A 22,204-nucleotide genomic window follows, 5' to 3' on the forward strand; every position below is an offset into this window, starting at 1 on the left:
TATTAACCAAACCCAATATGGATATCCTTAAACAATAAATAAATAAAAAACGGGCATTACAAGTGTCTAGTTTATTTATACGATCACACAGATAATAAGAATTGCTTCTTTAATTTCTAACATCGATTACTAGATATACAACGATAATTTAGGAAACAGAAAACCGAATAAAGTGCGTATCTATGTTTTATACCAAGTATCAGCTGGTAAATTGCGCTTAAAACGATTAAAAAATAGGCTGCGTCAACAAATTGGTCTGCATATAAATAGTAGAAAATAAATGATCGCTGTGTCTTCTTGACTGGCAATACTGGGTGTTTCACCAATCAATATTGACTATCCAAAGTAGCAATGGCAAAAATATAGATCATTACCCGTTTTGAACTATTTACAGACAGACTGTCAATGCTGAAAGGTTTAAGATAAATATGCTAAGTTTCAATTGGTATACAACAAAAATACGCATTCAAAAAAGTTACTAGAATAAAATATACCTTACTAATTTTGTGCAAATAAAGAATTACAATTTACACCTTACCTTTAGCGTTGAATACAGTTTCTTATGTACTTACAGAATGGACTTATTAAACCTCACCACCAGAGAATATAAAATGTTAAATTATACCCGAAAAAATAAGACGCCTTATTTTTACTAAGAAACAAAACTGCAGATTTTTTTATATGTTGTTTTTTATTTTGTGCCTTAAAAATAATAATGCTTCTTTATTTCTCGGATATTCTTGCTATATTTTAATAACATCAATCAAATTATAAGTTAAACTTTATGGTAGTAAAAGGATAAAATACAGCAAATTAACTGGATGAGGATAAAAAAGTCCACTCGATATACTTAGCCGTCTACTTATACAAAACACTAATGAGTTGGACCGGCGCGGCCTGTGACTTCCAACTCATGCAATGCAGTCACTCCGAACCTACATATGCTTAGAACAAAAGCTATTGTCCTTACGACATTAATGTCAAGGTGATCGCTACACCCATAGACGGGTTTATACCCTATAATTTCCCAGTGTTTTGTCAAAAAGTTGTGTGTGCAAACCCATACTGGACACTGGAATATTGGGCGTAAACCCTTTCTGTGTACACTACAATTTAAATCTATATACGGAGTGGTTTAGATATAATTTATGAACAACACAAAATGTCTTTCTGAAAATACATTAAACTTAATTTATTAATACTTAATATAATCACGGTAAAATAAGGTAAATCTTAGTCGACATTACAATTGCTATAATAGATTTTGCCAGAAATAAAGTTTCGATTTGATTTAATATAAAAACTTATATTTTTTCCAAAACCGTCCATATATTTAGGGACAAAATATAACAAAATACTTACGAGAAACAAACTTTAAAGTATATTCCGATTATTGAATGCCGAATATGTTGATAGATGTGGATTGAGCATGATTTAAAACGAGACTTTCCCGATTTTTTTTTTAATCTATGGGCAAAATCGTCTCAAATCTCCGATTTACTGGGAATATTACTATTAATTCAATCCTTGTATTAAATTATAATATCCGAACACAGTCACAAACTGATTATAAAGCTTTTTCGAAATTCCCATCCATACCAACATCAACATTTTTTTTTTCTTTTTTTTTTGCAACAAATGACGATGTTCAGCCCCACTGGGACATTCTTAACCATAGACTTATTTAAAGAGAATATTCCAGAACTACATTCTAATGTTAATTTCACTAATTAAAGGCTTACACGGGATCTAGTAGGAGCGATAGCGACATCTAACAAAAGAAATATAACAAAGCTGGGCCCGCCTTAACTTACATACATTACATAATCTATAATAATACTTGTAATAATTTATATTGAACTACATTTGTGTTATACTGAGTTCAAAACTTAGTTTTTTTTTTTGTATCAAGATGAAAAAACGACAACGCATTGAGATTCCATCAGAATAGCTCGTGGCGCGGGTTCTTGTAAATAAACTTTGCCACCAGGTGGCGCTGTTTCGATGCCATAGAAATCTGCGTTAAGCTAAAAACTCGCACTTAGTGTAGGTTTTCGAACCAAGAAAACTTTAAAAAAAAAATTTAATTCTTTACTTCATTAAAAAAAATCCTTGTAAATGTGAAAAGAGTGAAATATGTAAAAACTAAAACTTATTCAATTAAATTAAAATACAATAAAAACAATATGTGCGGCGAATTAAAAAATATCACAAAAAATCTCAATAATTTACAAACACGATTCTAAAGTAACATTGTGAGTTTCTTGCCAGCTTACTGCATCAAAGGCACATTGAACTCTAAAAGAAAACAAATAAATAAGAAAAAATTATAGTTCCTTTGAAATACGATAGATGGCGCTGCCTTATATACGTGCTAACCACAAATATTACAAAGCCGAATTGTCGCTATCGCCCAAAATCTGTGATGTAAGACCCGTACCAATGCAAAATCTTATCTAAATACATGAACATGGTTGACTTCTAACACCAGACAGCGAATATATCGCAAAAAATATGCATGGATGCATTGTGCATCATCATGCAAATCGATAAATCGACGAAATCGCGCCGACCAATCACATTGTGGCATTGCGACGTGATGTGACAAGCGCCGCAATGCGATTGGTTATAAGCATCTAGCTGGGGAAAGCGATCTAGTTTGATTTTAAATCTCGCACAATACACTTAATAGGATAAAATGCGGAGAATGCAAGAAAAGTCCATGGTATTTTTTTTTGAAGGTTATTTAGATGAATATATTGACGATATACGATGTATATCTGGTGTTTTAAAAATCATCCAAAATAGCTATTGATTGATATAATAATTCATATAGCTTGTTTAGTATGAGCGCGCCAATTATCATTAGTACGATTAATAAAATGTGGCGCGCGTTATTTTAAACAATACACCCCTTTTGTTCAGATATTTATATAAAGGTATTCGAGAACGTTTACTTTGGCACCAGGTCGTAACCTGGACGCACAGAATTTTAGATTTTCTTAATCTAAGCCTGGACCTGGACGTAAATTGATTTTATAAGTACATAAACAAACGGGGTATAGACAAGCTCTATATCTCTCAACCTAATACACAATATTTATATATAGACCAATCCGTTTAGTTTACACATACTACTTTTATACTATCAGTTGCGTTTTGTTTTCGCCAAGGAGGTTATATTCTGTGGACGTTACACATCTATAAACAAAAAGATTAAAACTATACGACTACAGGACGTTTTTTTATTAAGTAGTTAATGTTATTCCATAATGTCTGCTACAGAAATAACTACAGTCTGTTTCTACGTCAGACGAAATTCATTTTTCTCGGTAGAGGTCATTGACCTATGTTCATGATACTATACCCACCCTAGAAACAAATTTTAAAGGAAGAAAATCTTTTTTTACATGTGATACGAAAATGACATTGATAATATAAAAATCCGAACTCACAAGAAAACTTTAAAGAAAGCCGTGTCTTAACTGATGTCTCGCCCCACGTATGTCTCGACGGGGAAACTTAAAATAACTTCTACCATTTATACATTGAAAAATATAGAAAAAAAAAAATGGCAAGTTTCGATCGATTTGCTTATAGTGTTAATTAACCGCACACAGAACTCCCACGCTTGCAGTTATCGAAGATCCGTTGTCTACCTCTATTCCGCGGTATTGTGCCTGTGTGACTTGTGATGTTTGTGCCGGTGGCGCTGCGGGTGGGAGCCGCCGTACACTTCGCGCACGCTCGTGCTGAAAAAATATATTGGTTAAAGTTAAAGTCAAACATTTTATTCAGTAACCTATCACAGCCTAGTATCAACCACACACTGAAAGTGTATGGTTGATACAAGGCACCAGCTGAAATCAGCATTCTGGCTTTCTACTCATAGCACTGATTGCTATGGTGCATCTGAAATGGATGATGTTTACGCCCAGGATTTGTCCAGTTTCTACCCAAACAGTCGGGCTCAAACCCAACTTGTACATGAGTTTGTAAGTTTTTGGGAATAGACTTGAGCAAAAATCGATCTATGGCTGGGATACTATGCATAAGAATGTTATTTTTTTCATTCGTTTTTCGCAAAGTAATTGATCGATCTATCGATCGATCTGACCCACAGTGGGGCTTTCCTTAAGGATCCACCACGCGGGCCAATTGCAAATTTTATGAGTAAATACAATTATTCATAATTTTGTGTAAAAAGTATGCTATTATGACAAAAAAAATATAAGATTTATGACACAGGATAAAATACTTGGCGGAGTAAACCATTCCTCAATAAATATATATCTCAAAAATAACCACTACATGCAAAGCAAAAAACAGCTGAGAGAAATCAATAGAATCATAGCAAACGTATGTACAGCAAGAAGAAAACATTTAAATAGATATAAATGAGTTACTGATATTTTAATAGTAGTATCGCCGGCGCCAGTATCTGGAACTAACCCGAACAGGACACGTTAATATTTGCAGGTATCTCATAATTAAATATATAATTATGAAAACTTTACTAATATCTCCATTCGAAAAGGGATCAAAAATAAGGACTCTTTAGGGTTCCGTACCAAAAACCTTATAGGATTACTGAGTTGTGTACACTAACCTAGATTAGAATCATGAAATTTGACAAGAATAAATCTAAAATGGTTAAATTGGTTTTATACGGGAATGGCCATGGGCATGATATACAAAGTGGTCTACTTAATTAACTGTAGATAATAGAGGTTCAATTATGCGAAATATTGGGACGAATGTATCATGTGGCTACGTGACGTGTTATCTAGAAGATCGTAATATCTAGAAGCTATTGTGAACATGACATAGATGTGGCAATGAAATTGTGGACATTAAAATGAAACTTATGATAATGGATATCGAGAAAAAACTATTAAGGTGACTAGTTACTGAGTTGATGGTATCATCACATGAATAGATACGAGGAACTGAGACAAAGCTATCATAAAAAATAGTTTAACAAATTATGCCACACATAAATAAAGAATTTTAGTAGAAAATGTTATAGTTTTCCATTGCATTACGTAGTCACAGTCTACATTGAAAACGATGGCCACAGAATTCCATTTAATCTAATGTGAGCACATTGTATTATAAAAACCTGCGCCCGGGGCTTCTCTCTCGACGGAATTTCGGGATAAAAAGTACCCTATGTGTTATTCCAGGTTTATATACCACGCGTGTAGCAAATTTCAAAACAATTGGACCAAACATACATAAATTACATAAATTCATCCTCACAAACTTTCGCATTTATAATACAAGCATTTATAATATATAATACTAGCTGCGCCCCGGACCTTCGTTCCCGTGGGAATTTCGTTATAAAAAGTACCCTATATGTTATTTCAGATTATATACCACCCGTGTACCAAATTTCATCAACAACAATCAGTCCAGTAGATTTTGCATGAAATAGTAACAAACATATACACACATACTTCCTTACAAACTTTCGCATTTATAATATGAGTAGAATTAGTAGGACTTCTTTATCTAGAGTAGCATAATCTGTTACATTATTTTTTAAATTTTCACTAAGAAACAAAAGTAATTATATAAAAACGTGTGGTAGCGCTAGTGTGTGCGGAGTATAAGCTTTAAAGCGTTGCTTCCGGTTCCGCTATCTATTCGTGTGGCGTGTGGCGGTGGCGGTGGCGGTGGCGGTCCTACCTGGCGGCGGACGGCAGGCGGGCGCCGGCGGCGCGCAGCGGGCGTCGCGGCGCGGGGGCGGAGCGCCGCGCCTCCTCTCTACTGCAAGACACATGCTACTAACTACTGGGAGGCTCGATGGATTTGTTTATTGTTTAATAGCGGCGAGTAACAAATTACACACCTAAACCTTCCTCAGGAATCAAGACCATCTATTTTAAAAACACGCTGCGTAGTTTTAAAGATCCGTGCGTACATAGAGACTGACAGACAGTGAGAAGCGACTGTATCCATCGAACCGTACCGACATATAATACAAAAAAAAATAATAAAAATATAAATTGATAGCTATAACATTGCAGCACGAACTATATCACATTTCTATGTGACATTTCACGGGCAAAGGTTATAGGGTTCCGTATAAAAATGACAAAGAAGCGCTACCCTTATAGAATCACTCGTGGTTCATCTGTCTGTCCGTCTGTCACAGTCAATTTTGCTCCGAATCTACTGGACCAAACTTACCCGTGGAACGTCATATTATGTAACTTTAACATGCTACTACCAACAGATATGCAATAATAAGCGTTACATTACAGAAGAATGCCTGCATCCATTATAAAAAATACAATTAATTGCAAATATAACAATTAAAATATATGTTTAATCAAATATTCCAACTAACAAAGTGTTACAATAAAAAATTTAAAGTGTTTGTGATTGTGACAAAGATTTTTTGTATATTTAAAAAGGGTCTATTTTGAGCCCCCAATTAAAATTGAAATGGGGATTTGTGAATTCAATGTAACTTATTAAGTGCTAAATGTTTTCTTATAATTTTCAGTGAAAAAAAATTTAAAACGTTTGCAACAGTAAATTTGCGATGTATATGTGTGGTGTGTGGTGTGCGGTGTGCGGTGTGCGGTGTGCGGTGTGCGGTGTGCGGTGTGCGGTGTGCGGTGTGCGGTGTGCGGTGTGCGGTGTGCGGTGTGCGGTGTGCGGTGTGCGGTGTGCGGTGTGCGGTGTGCGGTGTGCGGTGTGAGGTGTGCGGTGTGCGGTGTGCGGTGTGCGGTGTGCGGTGTGCGGTGTGCGGTGTGCGGTGTGCGGTGTGCGGTGTGTGGTGTGCGGTGTGCGGTGTGCGGTGTGCGGTGTGCGGTGTGTGGTGTGTGGTGTGTGGTACTGACCTGGGCAGCGGCGGCGCGGGCAGCGCGGGGCGCGCGGGCAGCAGCGCGCGAGACTCTCTACACTCTCTACTCATGCCGGCCTTCGCCTGGAACTCTCTGCCCAATCAGACAAAAAATATTCAGGAACAATTCCTTTCGCATAATGACACTTTTGCATATTGGCCTTTTCCCAAAATGCCTCTTTCGAATGTTCGTGTGGTGACAAATTGGCGTTTCGTCACAGAATGTTTAATTTTGGCATTTTTTGGTTTTACTAAGTGATAGAAAAAGGTAAATATGATCCTAAATAATAAATGCGAAAGTAAATTTGTTTCTTAAAGTTCATTCTTTGCCAAATTAATTAAACCACATGAAAATATTTTTTTCCAATGAGTTCAAGTTATAATATTACTTATTAAAAAAATATGCGTCTATGCGTTTTCCATGTTAAAATACATGTGTATAAATAAGCTAACGTAAGAAATTAATAAATATTTTTCAATGGTAACCACTTTGGGCGTTTAATATTCAGTTGAGAGTCGAAAAACTTGGTTGTATTAAAAAAGTTAGTTTCAGATTATTTATGCCAGGATTCCGCGGAAGTCAGTTTGAGGACCACTGAATAATCGCCTATATGTATATTAAAGTAGGTTGAAAATAGTCACCTGTCAAAGTCTTCAGCCTCATCCTCGTCGAGGTTGATGAACTCCTGGCGCTCCTCGGCGTCGCCCGAGTACACGTTCTGTTCGCGCTCGATCAAGTGCGCGCGCGACCCGATGTGGTGCCCTGAACAATCACAATTGGTTACTTGACTTGGTACAAAATAAAACGCATATAGGTACGTATTTAAATAACTAAATACAATAATCATGTTAAACTAGCAGGAAAAACACGGGAAATTCAATGCACACTCCTAAAATAAAATTTTAATTTAAATAGATGGGCTACATCTAAAAAAAATACAATAATTAAATGTCACTTCATTTGAGAGTCAGTTTTAATACATTAAAAAAAAGTATCTGACGCCAATTCAATATCTTACTATGAATGTAATAATCTTAATATAATATGTACTGTTTTGTTGAATAAATAAATTTAAAAAAAACTTCCATTTGTTTGTTAGTAGAAAAAGGTTAAAATAATTTAATTCAAACATTACAATGTTTTGAAAATACAACCAATAATAGGTGATAAGTTTTTTTTTTTAATGCGAACACTGAAACACTGTTGTTGCCTTTCAGCTGTTAAGGCTTTTTATTCCTGCGTCGGCCAGTCCTATTACAGGACGAGAACCACACACCAAATAATCTTAGTTACATCTTCCAGACTAGCAAACTACAAGCAACTTATTTTTCCAATTCAAGCCTATGTAGGCGAAGCACATATCAATCAATGTGACATCATTGTTGTCTTATTTACATAATATATGATTTCGCATATGCTTGATAATGATGAATGCTTACAAAAAAAATATTTTTTAGACAAAGAACATGTGTATTTCAAATACTTATTTCCTATCTGCATGAATTAGAATGATGTATGTATGTAATAATTAACTCTATCTCATCTCTGCATGTTCCCAGTTGCAAGCGTAAAAAATATTGAAGATTCTGTAATTTTACGCCGCCTGCCTGACATCAACCATCCTCGAAAATGCTATTGATATCTTATAGCAGCCAAGGCAATGTGTCCCTTAGCCGCTTAGTATGACATCCATGGGGGGGTTATTGAGACTATTCTAGAGTGGCACCACCCACAGCTGAGAAGTAACAAAAGCATTCCCAAAGGGAGTTAACATTAGGCAGGCAGCCAGTCAGGTGAGTGGAATGTTAACTAATCTTACCAATGGACATCTTTTTTGTGCCAGTTCTAGAATCCTGTAGAGTTTTCTTCGTCTCCTTCAAGCCATTGGGTCCTATTTTGGTGCTGCTCGTTGTACTATATACCTGACAACAATACAATATTTAATATGAAATAGCAAGCTATTAATGTTTTTATGCCATTTAGTGGGACATTTATATCCTAAATGGTTAAACAATCTGTTAAGAACATCACTACGACGCAACAACGACGCCAAAAGAAAAAGAAAAAAAAAATCTCTCTGGTCTCGGCGTTCAACGCGACTCGTCGTTGGCTTGCGCGCTCAATTTTATGTACTACTTTTTATTCATGTATTTAACTACGAAAGTTTACAATAAACCAAGTCTTCACCATTCTCTTCAATAATTTATCCACTTGAATGTCCCATATCCAGTCCCAAACACAATCCAATATGTAAATTGTATTTCAAAAGTATTGTTGTCTCATATCCCACTTCTGGGCAACCAAATAATATAAGTCAGAACATTAATTCAAAAATGAGACTTTCACAAGCAATTTTTCACATGAAATTTTAAATTAGTAGTATTCCTCAAAATGTTACAAACAACTGGCATTTCAGAACTACCACTACACTGCATTGAGATGTAGCTAAATGGATTTTTTCCCCAGTAAGAATATAAAATAAGTATTTTCTGTCTGGTCAATTTTCTAAATATATGATTTGATTTTGATTTAGTATATTATGCGCAGTATGTAATGAAACCACTAAATAAAGGTACATGACAGTTATAAAATGTTCCACAATCTAAGTCAGTCTAATCTTTAGTGTTAAATGTGTCATAGCTGCCATGCTCTAATACAAGGTTAACTTCATGAAAAAATAATAGTTATGGTAATTTTTTTTATAAGCTTTAGTTTAATGTATTGTTATATCTTCTATTATTATAAAGAGGTAAGCGTTTGCAAGTTTGTATGATTGAGGCGGGTAATCTCCGAAACTACTGAACTGATTTTAAAAATTCTTTAACCATTATAAAGGTACATTATTCAAGATTGCTATAGGTTATATTTTGTGTCAAAATTAACATGGGAGTGAAGTCCCGAGCCACATCTAGGAAGTTAATATTGATCGCAAATTTACCTGTGGCTTTCCATTAGGTCCGCTGGACATGATCACAGTGCTGCTGGTAAATGAACTGCCAGCACCCATATTCCCTTCTATGTTACCTGAAATGAATTTTTCTATATGAGCTTAAAACATATTTTCAGCTATAAGCTTATAATAGTGTTATTGAAGTTGGGGATATTGTATTCAATACTAAACACTTACAATGGAATTTGAGTCTTGTGAATATGGGAGAAATTGGTCAGTGTCTAATAGAATTTCTAATTAATTTTAAACAAATTTAAATTTGTTAAAACACAACCATTTCCTGGGTTCTCTGCAAGGTTAGCAAAAGAAACTATGATATTATGATTAATTAAGTACCTACCTGAAAAGAGTCTGGTCAGTGAAGGCATTTGGGGCATAAAAGGCATCAAAGCATTGCCGTGACGCGGACCAGTCAGCGCCAACGGACCGCCGCCTCCCAGCATCCCGAAAGGATCCGAAAACATCGAATTCATCATGTTGTTCATTTGGCGCATGTGCCTCATATGAGATCTGAAAAACATGGTAATCACACTGCATTTTAAAGATATATTTCTCTCAAAAAGTATTTAGAGCAGTTATTAAGTATTGAACATATATTGAATGAAGGAAAAATTGATTTGTGCAATAATTACCCAAAAAACGGATCATCCTCCACGTCGCCCATCAAAGATCCAAATAGAGACATTTTTTATTTAAAATTTAATTTGTAAGCTCTCTTTGAAACAATGTTGGAATCTTTTACAAAATATAGCTTCTATTGATGGACTCGGAACCTGGTGTCGAACCTGTAATGTCGCGAAAAAATAGAAATCTCTAGCAAATCACCAACCAAATGCCAATTTCACAACAAGCAAAACCATAAACTAAAATAGAAAATAACACAGACGTTTTTTTTTTCGATTTAGTTTATCCATATGGAAAGGCAAAGACAACCAAAAATATGTGAGGATGAGGGAGGACCACATAGATCACCAAAAAGAAAAATTATATCTCCCCCTCCTGTTGTCGTCGGGGGTGAAAAATACCAGAAAGTTTAGAAAGGGTAGCGCACTGAACATGGAAATATCATGGAATTAGTAGGTGCTTAAAACTTATTACATCCATGGGAAATTGTACTTAATGACCTGTAAAATACAGTACCTTCTTAATCTAGCAGCGCAGCGCACTCAAACAAATGAGAACTAGGCATAGAATTTCCATACAACTTCCTGGCCTAATTTGGCTAATTTCATACAAAGTGGCAGATTCGGCCGAACACGTGAAAAGACGTTAACGGTCTGTCTCGTTTCTTCTCTCTTGTACGACTGAAATGGAAGATATCTATAGTTTTAACTTACGTTAACAACCATAACTATAGTTAGGAAAGCTTACAAATCCTAATGTTTGTATCGGAAAACCAAAAACAGGGAAGTATTACTGCACATTTATCCCGCCAGAGTACGGCACTGTATGTTAGATAGACATAAGCTTTGCCGCCTTTCACTATGTCGATTAAATCCCATAACACAAGTCTCGAACTTACTTTGGGGCTAGCTCAATCTGTGTAATTTGTCCTAATATATTTATATATTTATTTATTATTATTATTTATTATTTTAGAGTACTTTATTAATCCTATCATTGTGAGTATTCGTTTGTGAAAATATACAACAATGTAGCATATTTGGATGCCGAAATATTGGGTAAAATCGTTTTCCATAAGATAAAAACTATGGGATATGACTCACGCTGTAAAATTTTCGAGCCAGTTAACGCTCTAACAAAAGCTCGGAACACTTCACACGAAGACTTATTAAAATACGACTTCATACAGGTAACATCTCCAGTCAAAATCAAGTTTATATCAGTTTATCATCACAGTGGTCCAAATAATACAAGAATATGTTCTTGTATTATTAATAACCTAAAATAGTGTTATTTTCAGGATAATCCACCAAATTCTTCAACTCTGTATTTTTGGTCGTAAATCTGCAACAATATTGAAAATTGCGCTTTTTGCCTCCATTGGCAATGTTTGTGTACCTTAGTTGTACCAGTAGCGCCATCTGCGCTGCGTAATATGCCCTATTAGTCAGAAATCATAACTAGTATCTCATTTTCAGGCATTATCACTTTATTTAAATCTTTTTGACTTTTTACGTCTTTCTAACAAATCACATTACACCAAAATCTTACAATTTCATATGATCGACTAACATGACACCAACAAACAAAAATTAGAAACATATAGGTTTGTAGCAATCTTCAATCAACGAACTTTTGATCTAAATCTATACGCAGTTGAATATGGCATATGACTGTGGCCATGGAAAGTCCAAGCGGCAGAAGTAGGGCCCGAAGTATAAACCATGTCTTGCAGACCATTCCTGCCTTTTCTAAGTGGAGGTGCCTGAAATGGTAACTTTGGTTGCATTACGTATATACCGCCACACATATTAAAAATAGATGTTACGATGAGATTAATGTAAAATTCACACTACTTAGACTAGACCACATAATATTAAACGCCGACATCAGACAGTACAGAGTATTCTCATCAGATTTTGTTTTACATTTTTGAAAATTTCTACACGCTCTCCTCCCCTACCAAAACCACAAATTCAAACCTAACAGTCGATAGCCCAATGATCTAAAATACTTAAATTGAACGCTACCTTCTGGACGGCACCATCACCCTCAGGCTTATTAACAGCCGCGACATCGCCCATGGGAGCTGCAAAGTGTTCCATCTTGTTCATCACTGGATTATGCATATTGACATTTGCTATTGTGTCTCCTCCAACTTTCTCTACTGGCACAAGGCGGTTGGCAGGCGAAACATTTAAGCTTTCATTTATCCTGCCTTCAGAATAAGTATGATGTTGTATCGGAGCATTGATGTTCTGCTGAGTAAATGACTGGGAACCTTTATATTGATTGTATAAATGTTGTAATTGATTTTTGCTTGGTGCTTTACCCAATTTGCCTTGTCCCATTATTGAAGTTTTACTTACAGTATTCTTTACGTTACTATACATCTGAGGATTGTTCCTATGTTTGACCGGCATCGATTGAGGAGAAAGAGTTTGCGGTAATTGAGGTTCTTGAGGATGATACACCTTGGCGTCGAGCATGTGCACAGGTTGTCCAAGAGTATTATAATAATAATTTCTTGGATGCTTAATGTGATGAGAAAATGTAAGTGCTTGATTCTTTGAAGTATCAGCTGGAAATATAGGATCCATGATCATTCTTTTATCAGCAAGTGATTCTCCAGGCAGAATTGGAGGATTTGTAATAGCTCCCGTATTGGGATCTATTATTTGCTGTACCAGTTGTTGAGTTTGATATTGTTGTGGCTGCTGCTGGTAATTCACATTGCTAGGTAACTGTTGGTATTGCATTGCAGAACCAGTACCAGCAGTGTACAATTGGTTTGGTGCTTGATGAATAGGTGCTGCCTTATTAGGACCAGTAACATATTGTTGCAGACCAAGCTGCTGTTGGAGTACGGGCTGCATTTGTTGTTGAATAGGCTGTTGTTGCATCGGTTGTTGTTTCATCGGTTGTTGTTGCATCGGTTGTTTTTGCATCGGTTGTTGTTGCATCGGTTGTTGTTGCATCAGTTGTTGTTGCATCGGTTGTTGTTGCATCAGTTGTTGTTGCATCGGTTGTTGTTGCATCGGTTGTTGTTGCATCGGTTGTTGTTGCATCGGTTGTTGTTGCATCGGTTGTTGTTGCATCGGTTGTTGTTGCATCGGTTGTTGTTGCATCGGTTGTTGTTGTTGCATCGGTTGTTGTTGCATCGGTTGTTGTTGTTGCATAGGCTGTTGTTGCATAGATTGTTGATATTGCATGGGCTGATTTTGTTGAACTGGTATACCTTGCTGATTACCTTGAGACATTATAGCACCTTGATTAGCAGTATTTGTAACATTCTTCATTACACCGCTATTTGGGTCTATAAGTTTGTTGCCGTTCATCAATTGTTGCATTGAGTCCATAGCGGCTTTTTGTTGGTTGGCAGGATTCATCTGAACTGCTATTGCCATAGGATCAAAACCCAAGTCACCCGACATAATCCCGGGGAACATTTCACTAAATTTTTTTATACCTTGAGAGTGTTGACCGTACGCGTTACTTGTTGTCATGGGTTGTGCTCTCTGCATATTCTGAGGCATACCATTATTATATTGAGAGTTTTGGGGCATATTATTCAGCCTACTTCCAGCATAGGCATTCGGTTGTGCCACATATTGAGTAGAGGGATTCTGCGTATATGCCCCAGTACTATCCTGTGTGTAATTGGCACTTGGCACAGTTCCACTTGCATCATAAGATCCTGAAGTCAAATGTGTTATGCCTACTTGACCGTGGGGTGATTGAGGATCGTTTATTATCATAGAATCGTTATGTGGATTGTTTTGCGCTGGCATATTAGACGGTTTTGGAGATTTAGAACCCATCATCATATTTACAATTTGCGGCCCCATTCCACCCATCTTATGAGCTGGTTGGCTCATTTGTCCCATAGGTTGCTCCATATGACCCGTTGATTGTTGTCGTACAGAGTTCATGTGACCCATATTACCCATAGCAATATTATAACCAGGAGACATTCCATTCATGTCACCAGCCTGGTTTGGATTTACAGCAGACATAGCACCCATATTATCCATTCCTTCTAGATACGCTGGAGAAAGTCCCAACTTATTAGCCATAGGATTATTCATAATAGTATTTGCTGGAGAAATAGATTTCAACTCATTGTATACTTCGTCAACGACAGGTTGCATCAAGTTTTTGTTTAAATAATTGCATGTATCTCCGTAGAGTTTTGATGGATTGCAATGACCCATGCAGTGTCTATTTATATTGAACTGATTATTCCCCGCAGAATACGGCTCACCCGCGTAAGGTGAGCCATGTCCGTGACAGCATCCTCCCGATTGGCAACCTCCACATCCCATTGCAGATCCCTGACCCTGGCTAGAGAACAATTTTCCCATGCAGCCACTGGAAATAAACGAACGGTTAATATCGTTCTTTTGCGTAAAAGATTAGAATTAGAACATCTGCCTACCAAAAAAATAGAGAGAACTCTAGCACTGGTCGGATGCATAGGAGGCATCGGACCAATGTTGGTTGGAAATACCATCTGAAATTACAAGGCTAGGCGCAAGGAATCCTGATCCTAATATTAGTTCCGATGATTTCTAATGAGTGTAATATTAATAGCCTAAGCATGCCATTGTAAAATATGCATATCCCTATAATGTATGTGTGTCCTATACTTAGTCATTTTGAGCGGTACGTGAAAGAGTTTTCACGTAAAATCTGGACTTTTTAAAATTATTGTTAATTTATTTTAAAAAATCCTCACCATTCCGCACTTTCCAGCTGGTTCACAACACTTCCTAATTCATTTAAAATTCTTTGTTTATTTAAAGCCATACCGACAATAACTTACAGAATTTTTCCTTCTCAAATAAGATGGTAAAAAATTTTTTGTCTTACTTAAATTTTGAACGTTGACGTATTTTGTGAAAAATTGATGAAGTATGTAGATACTGAATTTTTTAGTTTTTAATTATTTTTTTTTTCCAGTCAAATTTGGAACACTGTTTTAGGCCAATATTAGTAGTAGCGTATTTTAGATTGTAGACATAGAATACTATAGACCCCATCGAATCTCCCACTTCGTTCATACAATAAAGAGATGTGCGAATTAAGAATAATTTAACAACCAGTGTAACTAGATTAGCAACTAAACTTTAATTATATCGAAAAAATGAGCGGTACCCCAACGTAACACATATAACTCTGTTTCAACGCATAAAAATTTGCTATCAAATAAAAAAAAACACATCCAATTCGGTTCACCCGTTGATGAGCGACGGTGTCACGTACACAGACAGACAGACACATTTAAGAATTAAGTAAAGACACCCCTCTTTTTGCGTTGTGGTTTAAAAACATAAGAAGAGACAGAGCGCTGACATATTTTTGTCCGTCATCACGAGCCTGGCCCAGCCTGCCACATTGTATGAGATTAGCAGTATTAGGCTTTCATATTGTATGTGTACGGCTTCCTGATGACGTTTTTAGATTCGGAATTCGTGCGGTTTTTTAGGCTTCCATACCTCAAAAGGAAAAAAAGGAAACCTTATATATAGGATCACTTTGTTGTCCGTCTGTCCGTGTGTTTTTTACTGTCGTAGTGAACAGCAGAGTAGTACACCGTTGAAGAGTTCACCCGTCAAGAGCCGTTCCTAAGTGCACGTACTCGAAGTACTGCGAAGTATTATCGAATTAATTACGCTAATTACGGGAAGATTCTGCAAATTAGGAATAAGGCCGCTGCCCATTGTGAGTTAAGTACACTTGCTAATTTGTACGAAACCCTTTGCTCGCGAGTCCAACTCGCACTTGACGATTTATTTGTTGTTTGAAAATCCACGAGTAATGTTCTATATCTTCTATATATATAAAAGCGAAAATCTGTGATAAAATCGAATTTTAAACCGTTATGTGCTAGCAACATTCTAATTTAAAACCGAATAAAAATTCCGTGCGTGTAGGTACGAACGGTGCCAAGCGAAATAAGCAAGCGCTGCGTCTTTGATAACGTAGTTCTTTTTCGTTCTGTTTCGGGGTACTTCTTTAAAGCTCTGTCGTTGTCTAGATTTACTCTATGGCAAATTCATTGTTTGTGGTCTATGGCTGTATGATATTAGATCTCTTTGCCTTTCCATATGGATAGATTAACGAAACAAAAAAAATGTTTGTGATTCATGAGGACGTCATTGTCGTGACGTGCTTATATTCAGTCAATTTTAAATCTAATCGCCTTTGGAATAGAAACAACATTACAATTTGTAGTTTAATTTCGAAACTTAAAATAGACTTCGGACTGCTTGATAGACAGAAGTCCTACTTTTGGAATTTTTGGTTTAAGTACCTACATATATACCTACCAAAACTACAATCGTCATCGAACCTTCATAGATTTGGTTGGACTCATTCATTTCAAATTGGTTGAAGTTGGAGCTGCGTTGAGTGGTTAGGTGTGTTGGCAAGCCGAAGTAAATATCGCTGTTATCGTAGATAAATAACTACAAGCGATTTCTACAAAGCTGCCTTTGTGGTTTCGAGGAAAAGCTGTGCGTGATCATCTCCGTCGCCGTCAAGAGGTAACTATTATTTACAAAATGGGTAGAAAAGTGTTCGTAGTTGGCGTCGGAATGACGAAGTTTGTCAAACCGAACTCTGGAAAAGACTATCCAGATTTAGGTAAAGAGGCAGTGTTGGATGCTTTGGCTGACGCTGGTATAAAGTACGAAGATGTACAGCAAGCAGTGTGTGCATATGTATTCGGGGATTCCACTTGTGGCCAAAGAGTCTTATATCAAGTCGGCATGACAGGCATCCCAATATACAATGTCAATAATAACTGCTCTACTGGCTCTAATGCTCTATTCCTCGCAAAGCAACTCATTGAAGGTGGAAATGCTGACGTCATTCTGGCTGTTGGTTTCGAAAAAATGGCGTCAGGTCCCCTAGGTAGCGGCGCTTTCACAGACAGAACCAACCCTATGGACAGACATGCATTGAAAATGGCAGAGTTAACTGACATTGCAGCTGCACCTATGACTCCACAGTTCTTTGGCAATGCGGGTATAGAACACATGAAGAAATATGGCACAACTGAGGTACACTTTGCCAAAATTGCAGCAAAAAATCACAGACATGGGGCAAAGAATCCGCGAGCACAAAGCACCAGGGAGTACACAGTTGAAGAAGTATTGAATTCCAGAAAGATTTACGGCCCTTTGACTAAGTTACAATGTTGTCCGACTAGTGATGGAGCCGGTGCAGCTGTGCTTATGTCAGAGGAAGCAGTTATTCGTTTCGGACTGCAGAGTAAAGCTGTTGAGATTATTGGTATGGAGATGGCAACAGACACCGCTGAGATTTTTACGGAAAACAGTTTAATGAAAATAGCTGGTACTGATATGACAGCTTTGGCTGCGAAAAGGTTGTACCAGAAGACTGGTATTTCACCCATGCAGATAGATGTTGTGGAACTCCATGACTGTTTCTCTGCGAATGAGTTAATAACATATGAAGGGTTACAATTGTGTGGTGAGGGTGAAGCGGGGAAGTTTATTGATGCGGGCGACAACACTTACGGTGGGCGAGTTGTTGTCAACCCCAGTGGAGGGTTGATAGCCAAAGGCCATCCATTGGGAGCGACGGGCCTGGCCCAGTGTGCAGAATTAGTGTGGCAACTCCGCGGAGAGGCGGGCCAGAGACAGGTTGGTTAGCATGATATTTCGACAAGGAACACATGGGAATTGTATTGTCTTCATGGGTGTACAAGTTATTGTATCATGTTGTGGTGTACTATTTATCAATGTTTGCAGTACAAGTATTATCAGAGTATGTGTTTAAAGTTCATGAGGGGCTCATTATAAATATTGATAAACAAAATTGTATTCAAAACAGCATTAGTAAACATCTATTGTAATATAAATCACAAAACAGATCAATCAATAAATGATAATCCTTTAGATATTAAAAAAAATCAATAATATTGACATTTTTCATGCCTATTAGTTAGGTGTTTGCCCAAGCAAAAAATATGCGGAGTAAATATGACTTGGCTGAAAAAATTATCTTTGTCCTTGTCTTTTTTTATTTAATTAGGTACTTCATTCTCGCCGTTCTTTCTCGCGCTTTTTTATTTAATTACTACTTTCTTACCATGATTCCCTTAGAATAGAATAGAATAAAATTTATTTCATACATAAGAAACATTTTACAAACAGAAATTATTAACATGAACACTGGAGTGTGCGTGCAAAATGTCCTTCCATCATCTGCTGTATTGGTGCATGTGGTGTTCGCCTTAAAAGGTTGCACAATCAGTCTAATAGTTAAGCACGAATTGTACTTATGTAGTAGCCAATGGTAAACCAAATAATTAAACAACAAAATAAACGGGCCAAAGATCAGACATCCGCTAAATTAGTTTTAAAATCTACCACCACATAGTCGGCTTCACAGGTGTTGAATATTTATTGAAAGTCAGGTGTAAGTGCTTTAACTAGTGTGAAATCTAATGTTTATCTGCTAAGGGTGGGTTGCACCGTCAACGTTGACGTTTACTTTAACGTGCGCAGAAAAACCGTGAATGTGCACTATTTTCTCTAAACGTCAGCGCACGTTAAAATCTACGTCAAAGTTAATGGTGCAATTCACCCTACGTTTCCATCAATTTAGTAGGGGTCATTATAAATGTCTTTATAAACTGAATTTAATTACGCTTCACGAGGTTTTGAACAATGATAAGAATACACTAGCGACTAAGAGCTCGCTGGTAATGCGAATACAAAGTACATTGCTGTTTTTCTATGAGAAAATAAAAATCTCACGTATAAAATAAGCAATGTATCTGTGTTTATTAGTCTGAGTTCGCTATTATATTTCAATCGTATAATCACAATTAGTTAATTGATTTCTCATTGCTTCAGTATTTTTTCTTATGTTGTGTGTAGTATTGTACTTAGCTATTAATTGATTTGTCAGTATAGTATTTTTATTCTAAATTTGACCTAAATTTTTATCTTCTCTCTATGTATACAAACTGCTGCAAATACTTACTATGATTTGATAAATTAATTTATAGAATGTTTTAGTAAAAAAAAACATATTTAAAATAACAATCTTGAATCGTGTTAATATTATTATCGTTAAAAATCCCAAGGGACATTTTTATTTCTGCACGTAATCTAAAATTATCTATATAAATTTCCCATTCTCATTAAATCAATTAAATGCACATACTAATTTATCTTCGTTACGAACAATGGCGACACTTTGCACTTCGCCCCTTGTTAATAGTCCTAGGACGATAAGTTTATAACTTCGTACGTGCGGAAAAATTGAATTTAAATTAAACTTGAACTCCCCAAGTAACATACATTTTAGCTCACATACCAAACCCGTAGACTGGCCGCAACAAATTATTTTACCGGTTGGGCCTTGCGGTCTTGTGATCATGTGTAGTGTGAACGACCGAATGTCCAAAGACCTTCATGGCAAACTCCATCCTTAGCTCCTCTAGATATAGATAGTTACGTCATCGTTACTTACTCCGAAGTATTCAGTAGAGAAACTTCGTACATCGTGCATATAACCATTCAAGGTTTATGTCAAAATCAGTAAATGCATGCTAATAAGACGCGACGAGTATAATAATCTTCGCCGCGACATTTGTGACCTTATGGAACTTCGCCCCCAGTCGGTAGGGCTCTGTGATACGAGCTAATTTAACTACCCATGTATTGGAAGTTTAATAAAATACCTACATCAGACTAAGAGAAGACAGTTGTCTCTTTAAAAATATAATATATTAAAAATAACTTTCCAAGCCGAATAAAGTTATTAACCTTTACACATCAAACCTGTTTATTCACTGTTGTATGCTCAATTTTATAAAATAAAATCGTAAATTTTAATTACAGGTGCCACGCGCTAGGCTAGCTCTGCAACACAACTTGGGTCTTGGTGGAGCAGTGGTCCTCACGATGTACCGTAAAGGTTTCTCCGACGCTTCCCCCAAGAATGTCGCCGTCGCCGACAGACCCGACGACTTCAAAGTCTACAAATACCTGAAGATTCTCGAAGAGGCCATGAAAGATGACAAGGATAATCTCATCGAAAAGGTCCGAGGCATCTACGGATTCAAAGTCAGGAACGGCCCCAACGGGCTCGAAGGTTACTGGGTCATAAACGCGAAAGAAGGCAGAGGAAAAATCACATACAACGGCACAGAGAAACCAGACGTCACATTTACTATCAACGATGAAGATGTTGCTGACCTTATTTCAGGCAAACTCAACCCACAGAAAGCATTCTTCCAAGGCAAAATCAAGATTCAAGGGAACATGGGACTCGCGATGAAACTGACAGACTTACAGCGCCAAGCTTCTGGAAGGATCGAACAGATTCGGTCGAAATTATAAATTCCACGACCCAAATCTTTCGGCAATCTTCGGTTACGGATGGTGTGGGGCATTTCATAAGCTTACTCTCTCTGTCGTGTTCTATGAATTTGTTGGAGACAGAGAATTTTTATAAGGAATATAATTTCCAGTTACGATTAATCTAGGTGCAATAGGAAAGTTGAAAATTAAAATTTTTATCACTTTTTCATTAATTATGTTATCATTCCAAATGACATATTGTATCGATATTTTGTTATTATTATACTAATGGTTTTGTACAAAGCACGTTTTTTTTTTTCAATTTCATCACATTGACTACTAGATGTTGCCGGGGCTTCGCTCCCGTGGGAATTTTAAGATAAAATTATAGCCTATAGCAATCTTGGATAATTCACCTTTCTAATGGTAAAAGAATTTTTGGAATCGGATCGGTAGTTTCGGAGATTACCCGCCTCAAACATACAAACTCACAAACGCTTACCTCTTTATAATAGTAGTATAGATTTGTACAACAGTATGTACACTTTTACGGAAGGTACACAATAAGTAGTATATAACTACAATAATTAAGTCATTTGACCTTCCATCGTTCATTGGAGTGATTCGTTCATTTTGTCGTTCCACAAGCAGTGCGTGTTTGACACTCGTCATGAATTATAGAAGTGTCTCCATGATAAGACATTCATACTGGAGAATAATTGATGGAGACATCACCGTATATGCACAGTGGTAGTCGCGTCAGGGGGACTTCTTTTTATAATGTGATAAAGATAATGTCAATAAGGAATACACATTTTTTTATATCTTCATTTCTATCTTCTAAAAAAAGAGACAAGTGTCATTACACTATCATGAGTTGTTGTTGTCGTCTTGTTTACACACTTGTCCTGCTCACGGCTGAATGTACAACGTAGCATTTAGATGCAGGCTTTATTTTATTTTAGGTTTAGATCATTTTGTACCTAATATATGCAGGTGATGGCCCCTCAAAACAAATTTTGGACGTAAATAGAAGCAATCAGGTGTTACAGGATGCCTACAATAAGCTAAGCTAAGGTAGTTGACAAATTTTTGTTTTGATGACTACTCAAAAGCTCTTATATCAATAGAAACACCAGTGAAAATATTACTAAAGCTAACGACAATGCTTTCAAAGATATGATAAAAATGAAATCACTCGTGTGGCACAAATGTTTTATATCGGGCATATATGTAGCTGATCAAAAAGGCACAAATTGTACGTTATACTCATATTTCCGTAGGAGATACTTTATAGCTGGAGTAACCATTTTTGGACTCGTCCAAACGCTCCTTATGTACTAAATGACACGAACTAGTGACGTCACAACTTGCTAAATTGTATGCAAAGATATTGTTTGTTCGACAGATACATTAAATATTAC

The 22,204-nt window shown here is 36.6% G+C and overlaps 3 protein-coding genes across 7 annotated transcripts; 1 reads left to right on the top strand and 2 right to left on the bottom strand.

Moving 5' to 3' along the window:
• Window positions 1-56: 56 nt before the first annotated feature.
• On the bottom strand, window positions 57-10,678 carry Mlf (Myelodysplasia/myeloid leukemia factor). Of its 4 annotated transcripts, XM_064436423.1 has the most exons (9): window positions 10,443-10,678; window positions 10,151-10,320; window positions 9,799-9,884; window positions 8,680-8,782; window positions 7,502-7,622; window positions 6,858-6,953; window positions 5,695-5,775; window positions 4,407-4,447; window positions 57-3,752 (listed from the first exon to the last, which is right to left on the bottom strand). In XM_064436423.1, exons 1-8 carry the CDS (start codon window positions 10,493-10,495, stop codon window positions 4,414-4,416), a joined length of 744 nt encoding a protein of 247 aa, XP_064292493.1. In that variant the 5' UTR covers window positions 10,496-10,678; the 3' UTR covers window positions 57-3,752; window positions 4,407-4,413. The 4 variants fall into 4 exon arrangements, with proteins under 4 accessions (XP_064292493.1, XP_053610231.1, XP_053610230.1 ...); XM_053754256.2 differs by lacking the exon at window positions 4,407-4,447 and having other exon boundaries at window positions 5,695-5,772; XM_053754255.2 differs by lacking the exon at window positions 4,407-4,447.
• A 1,224-nt stretch (window positions 10,679-11,902) lies between these two features.
• Window positions 11,903-15,356, bottom strand: LOC128675390 (putative mediator of RNA polymerase II transcription subunit 26). 2 transcript variants are annotated; one of them, XM_053754777.1, is made up of 4 exons: window positions 15,173-15,356; window positions 13,616-14,805; window positions 12,465-13,582; window positions 11,903-12,199 (listed from the first exon to the last, which is right to left on the bottom strand). In XM_053754777.1, exons 1-4 carry the CDS (start codon window positions 15,241-15,243, stop codon window positions 12,059-12,061), a joined length of 2,520 nt encoding a protein of 839 aa, XP_053610752.1. In that variant the 5' UTR covers window positions 15,244-15,356; the 3' UTR covers window positions 11,903-12,058. The 2 variants fall into 2 exon arrangements, with proteins under 2 accessions (XP_053610752.1, XP_053610751.1); XM_053754776.2 differs by having other exon boundaries at window positions 12,465-14,805; window positions 15,173-15,355.
• Window positions 15,357-16,581: 1,225 nt separating this feature from the next.
• ScpX (Sterol carrier protein X-related thiolase) lies at window positions 16,582-21,083 on the top strand. Its single transcript, XM_053754779.1, has 2 exons — window positions 16,582-18,107; window positions 20,319-21,083. Exons 1-2 carry the CDS (start codon window positions 17,001-17,003, stop codon window positions 20,817-20,819), a joined length of 1,608 nt encoding a protein of 535 aa, XP_053610754.1. The 5' UTR covers window positions 16,582-17,000; the 3' UTR covers window positions 20,820-21,083.
• Window positions 21,084-22,204: the final 1,121 nt, after the last annotated feature.

Source organism: Plodia interpunctella, chromosome 14, assembly GCF_027563975.2.
Source record: "Plodia interpunctella isolate USDA-ARS_2022_Savannah chromosome 14, ilPloInte3.2, whole genome shotgun sequence".
Lineage (NCBI taxonomy): Eukaryota > Metazoa > Arthropoda > Insecta > Lepidoptera > Pyralidae > Plodia > Plodia interpunctella.

What these genes read in the sequence shown, in the direction of transcription:
- LOC128675390 (XM_053754776.2), bottom strand. Translation starts at nt 15,243, where the DNA reads ATGGCTTTAAATAAACAAAGAATTTTAAATGAATTAGGAAGTGTTGTG. An exon ending in CAGCTGGAAAGTGCGGAATG is followed by an intron (nt 14,806 to 15,172) that starts GTGAGGATTTTT and finishes GTTTATTTCCAG; the next exon opens with TGGCTGCATGGGAAAATTGT. An exon ending in GTGATGGTGCCGTCCAGAAG is followed by an intron (nt 12,200 to 12,464) that starts GTAGCGTTCAAT and finishes TTACCATTTCAG; the next exon opens with GCACCTCCACTTAGAAAAGG.
- Mlf (XM_053754255.2), bottom strand. Translation starts at nt 10,495, where the DNA reads ATGTCTCTATTTGGATCTTTGATGGGCGACGTGGAGGATGATCCGTTT. An exon ending in GACCTAATGGAAAGCCACAG is followed by an intron (nt 8,783 to 9,798) that starts GTAAATTTGCGA and finishes TATTGTTGTCAG; the next exon opens with GTATATAGTACAACGAGCAG. An exon ending in CGCCTGCCGTCCGCCGCCAG is followed by an intron (nt 3,753 to 5,694) that starts GTAGGACCGCCA and finishes ATATTTTTTCAG; the next exon opens with CACGAGCGTGCGCGAAGTGT.
- ScpX (XM_053754779.1), top strand. Translation starts at nt 17,001, where the DNA reads ATGGGTAGAAAAGTGTTCGTAGTTGGCGTCGGAATGACGAAGTTTGTC. An exon ending in GAGAGGCGGGCCAGAGACAG is followed by an intron (nt 18,108 to 20,318) that starts GTTGGTTAGCAT and finishes TTTTAATTACAG; the next exon opens with GTGCCACGCGCTAGGCTAGC.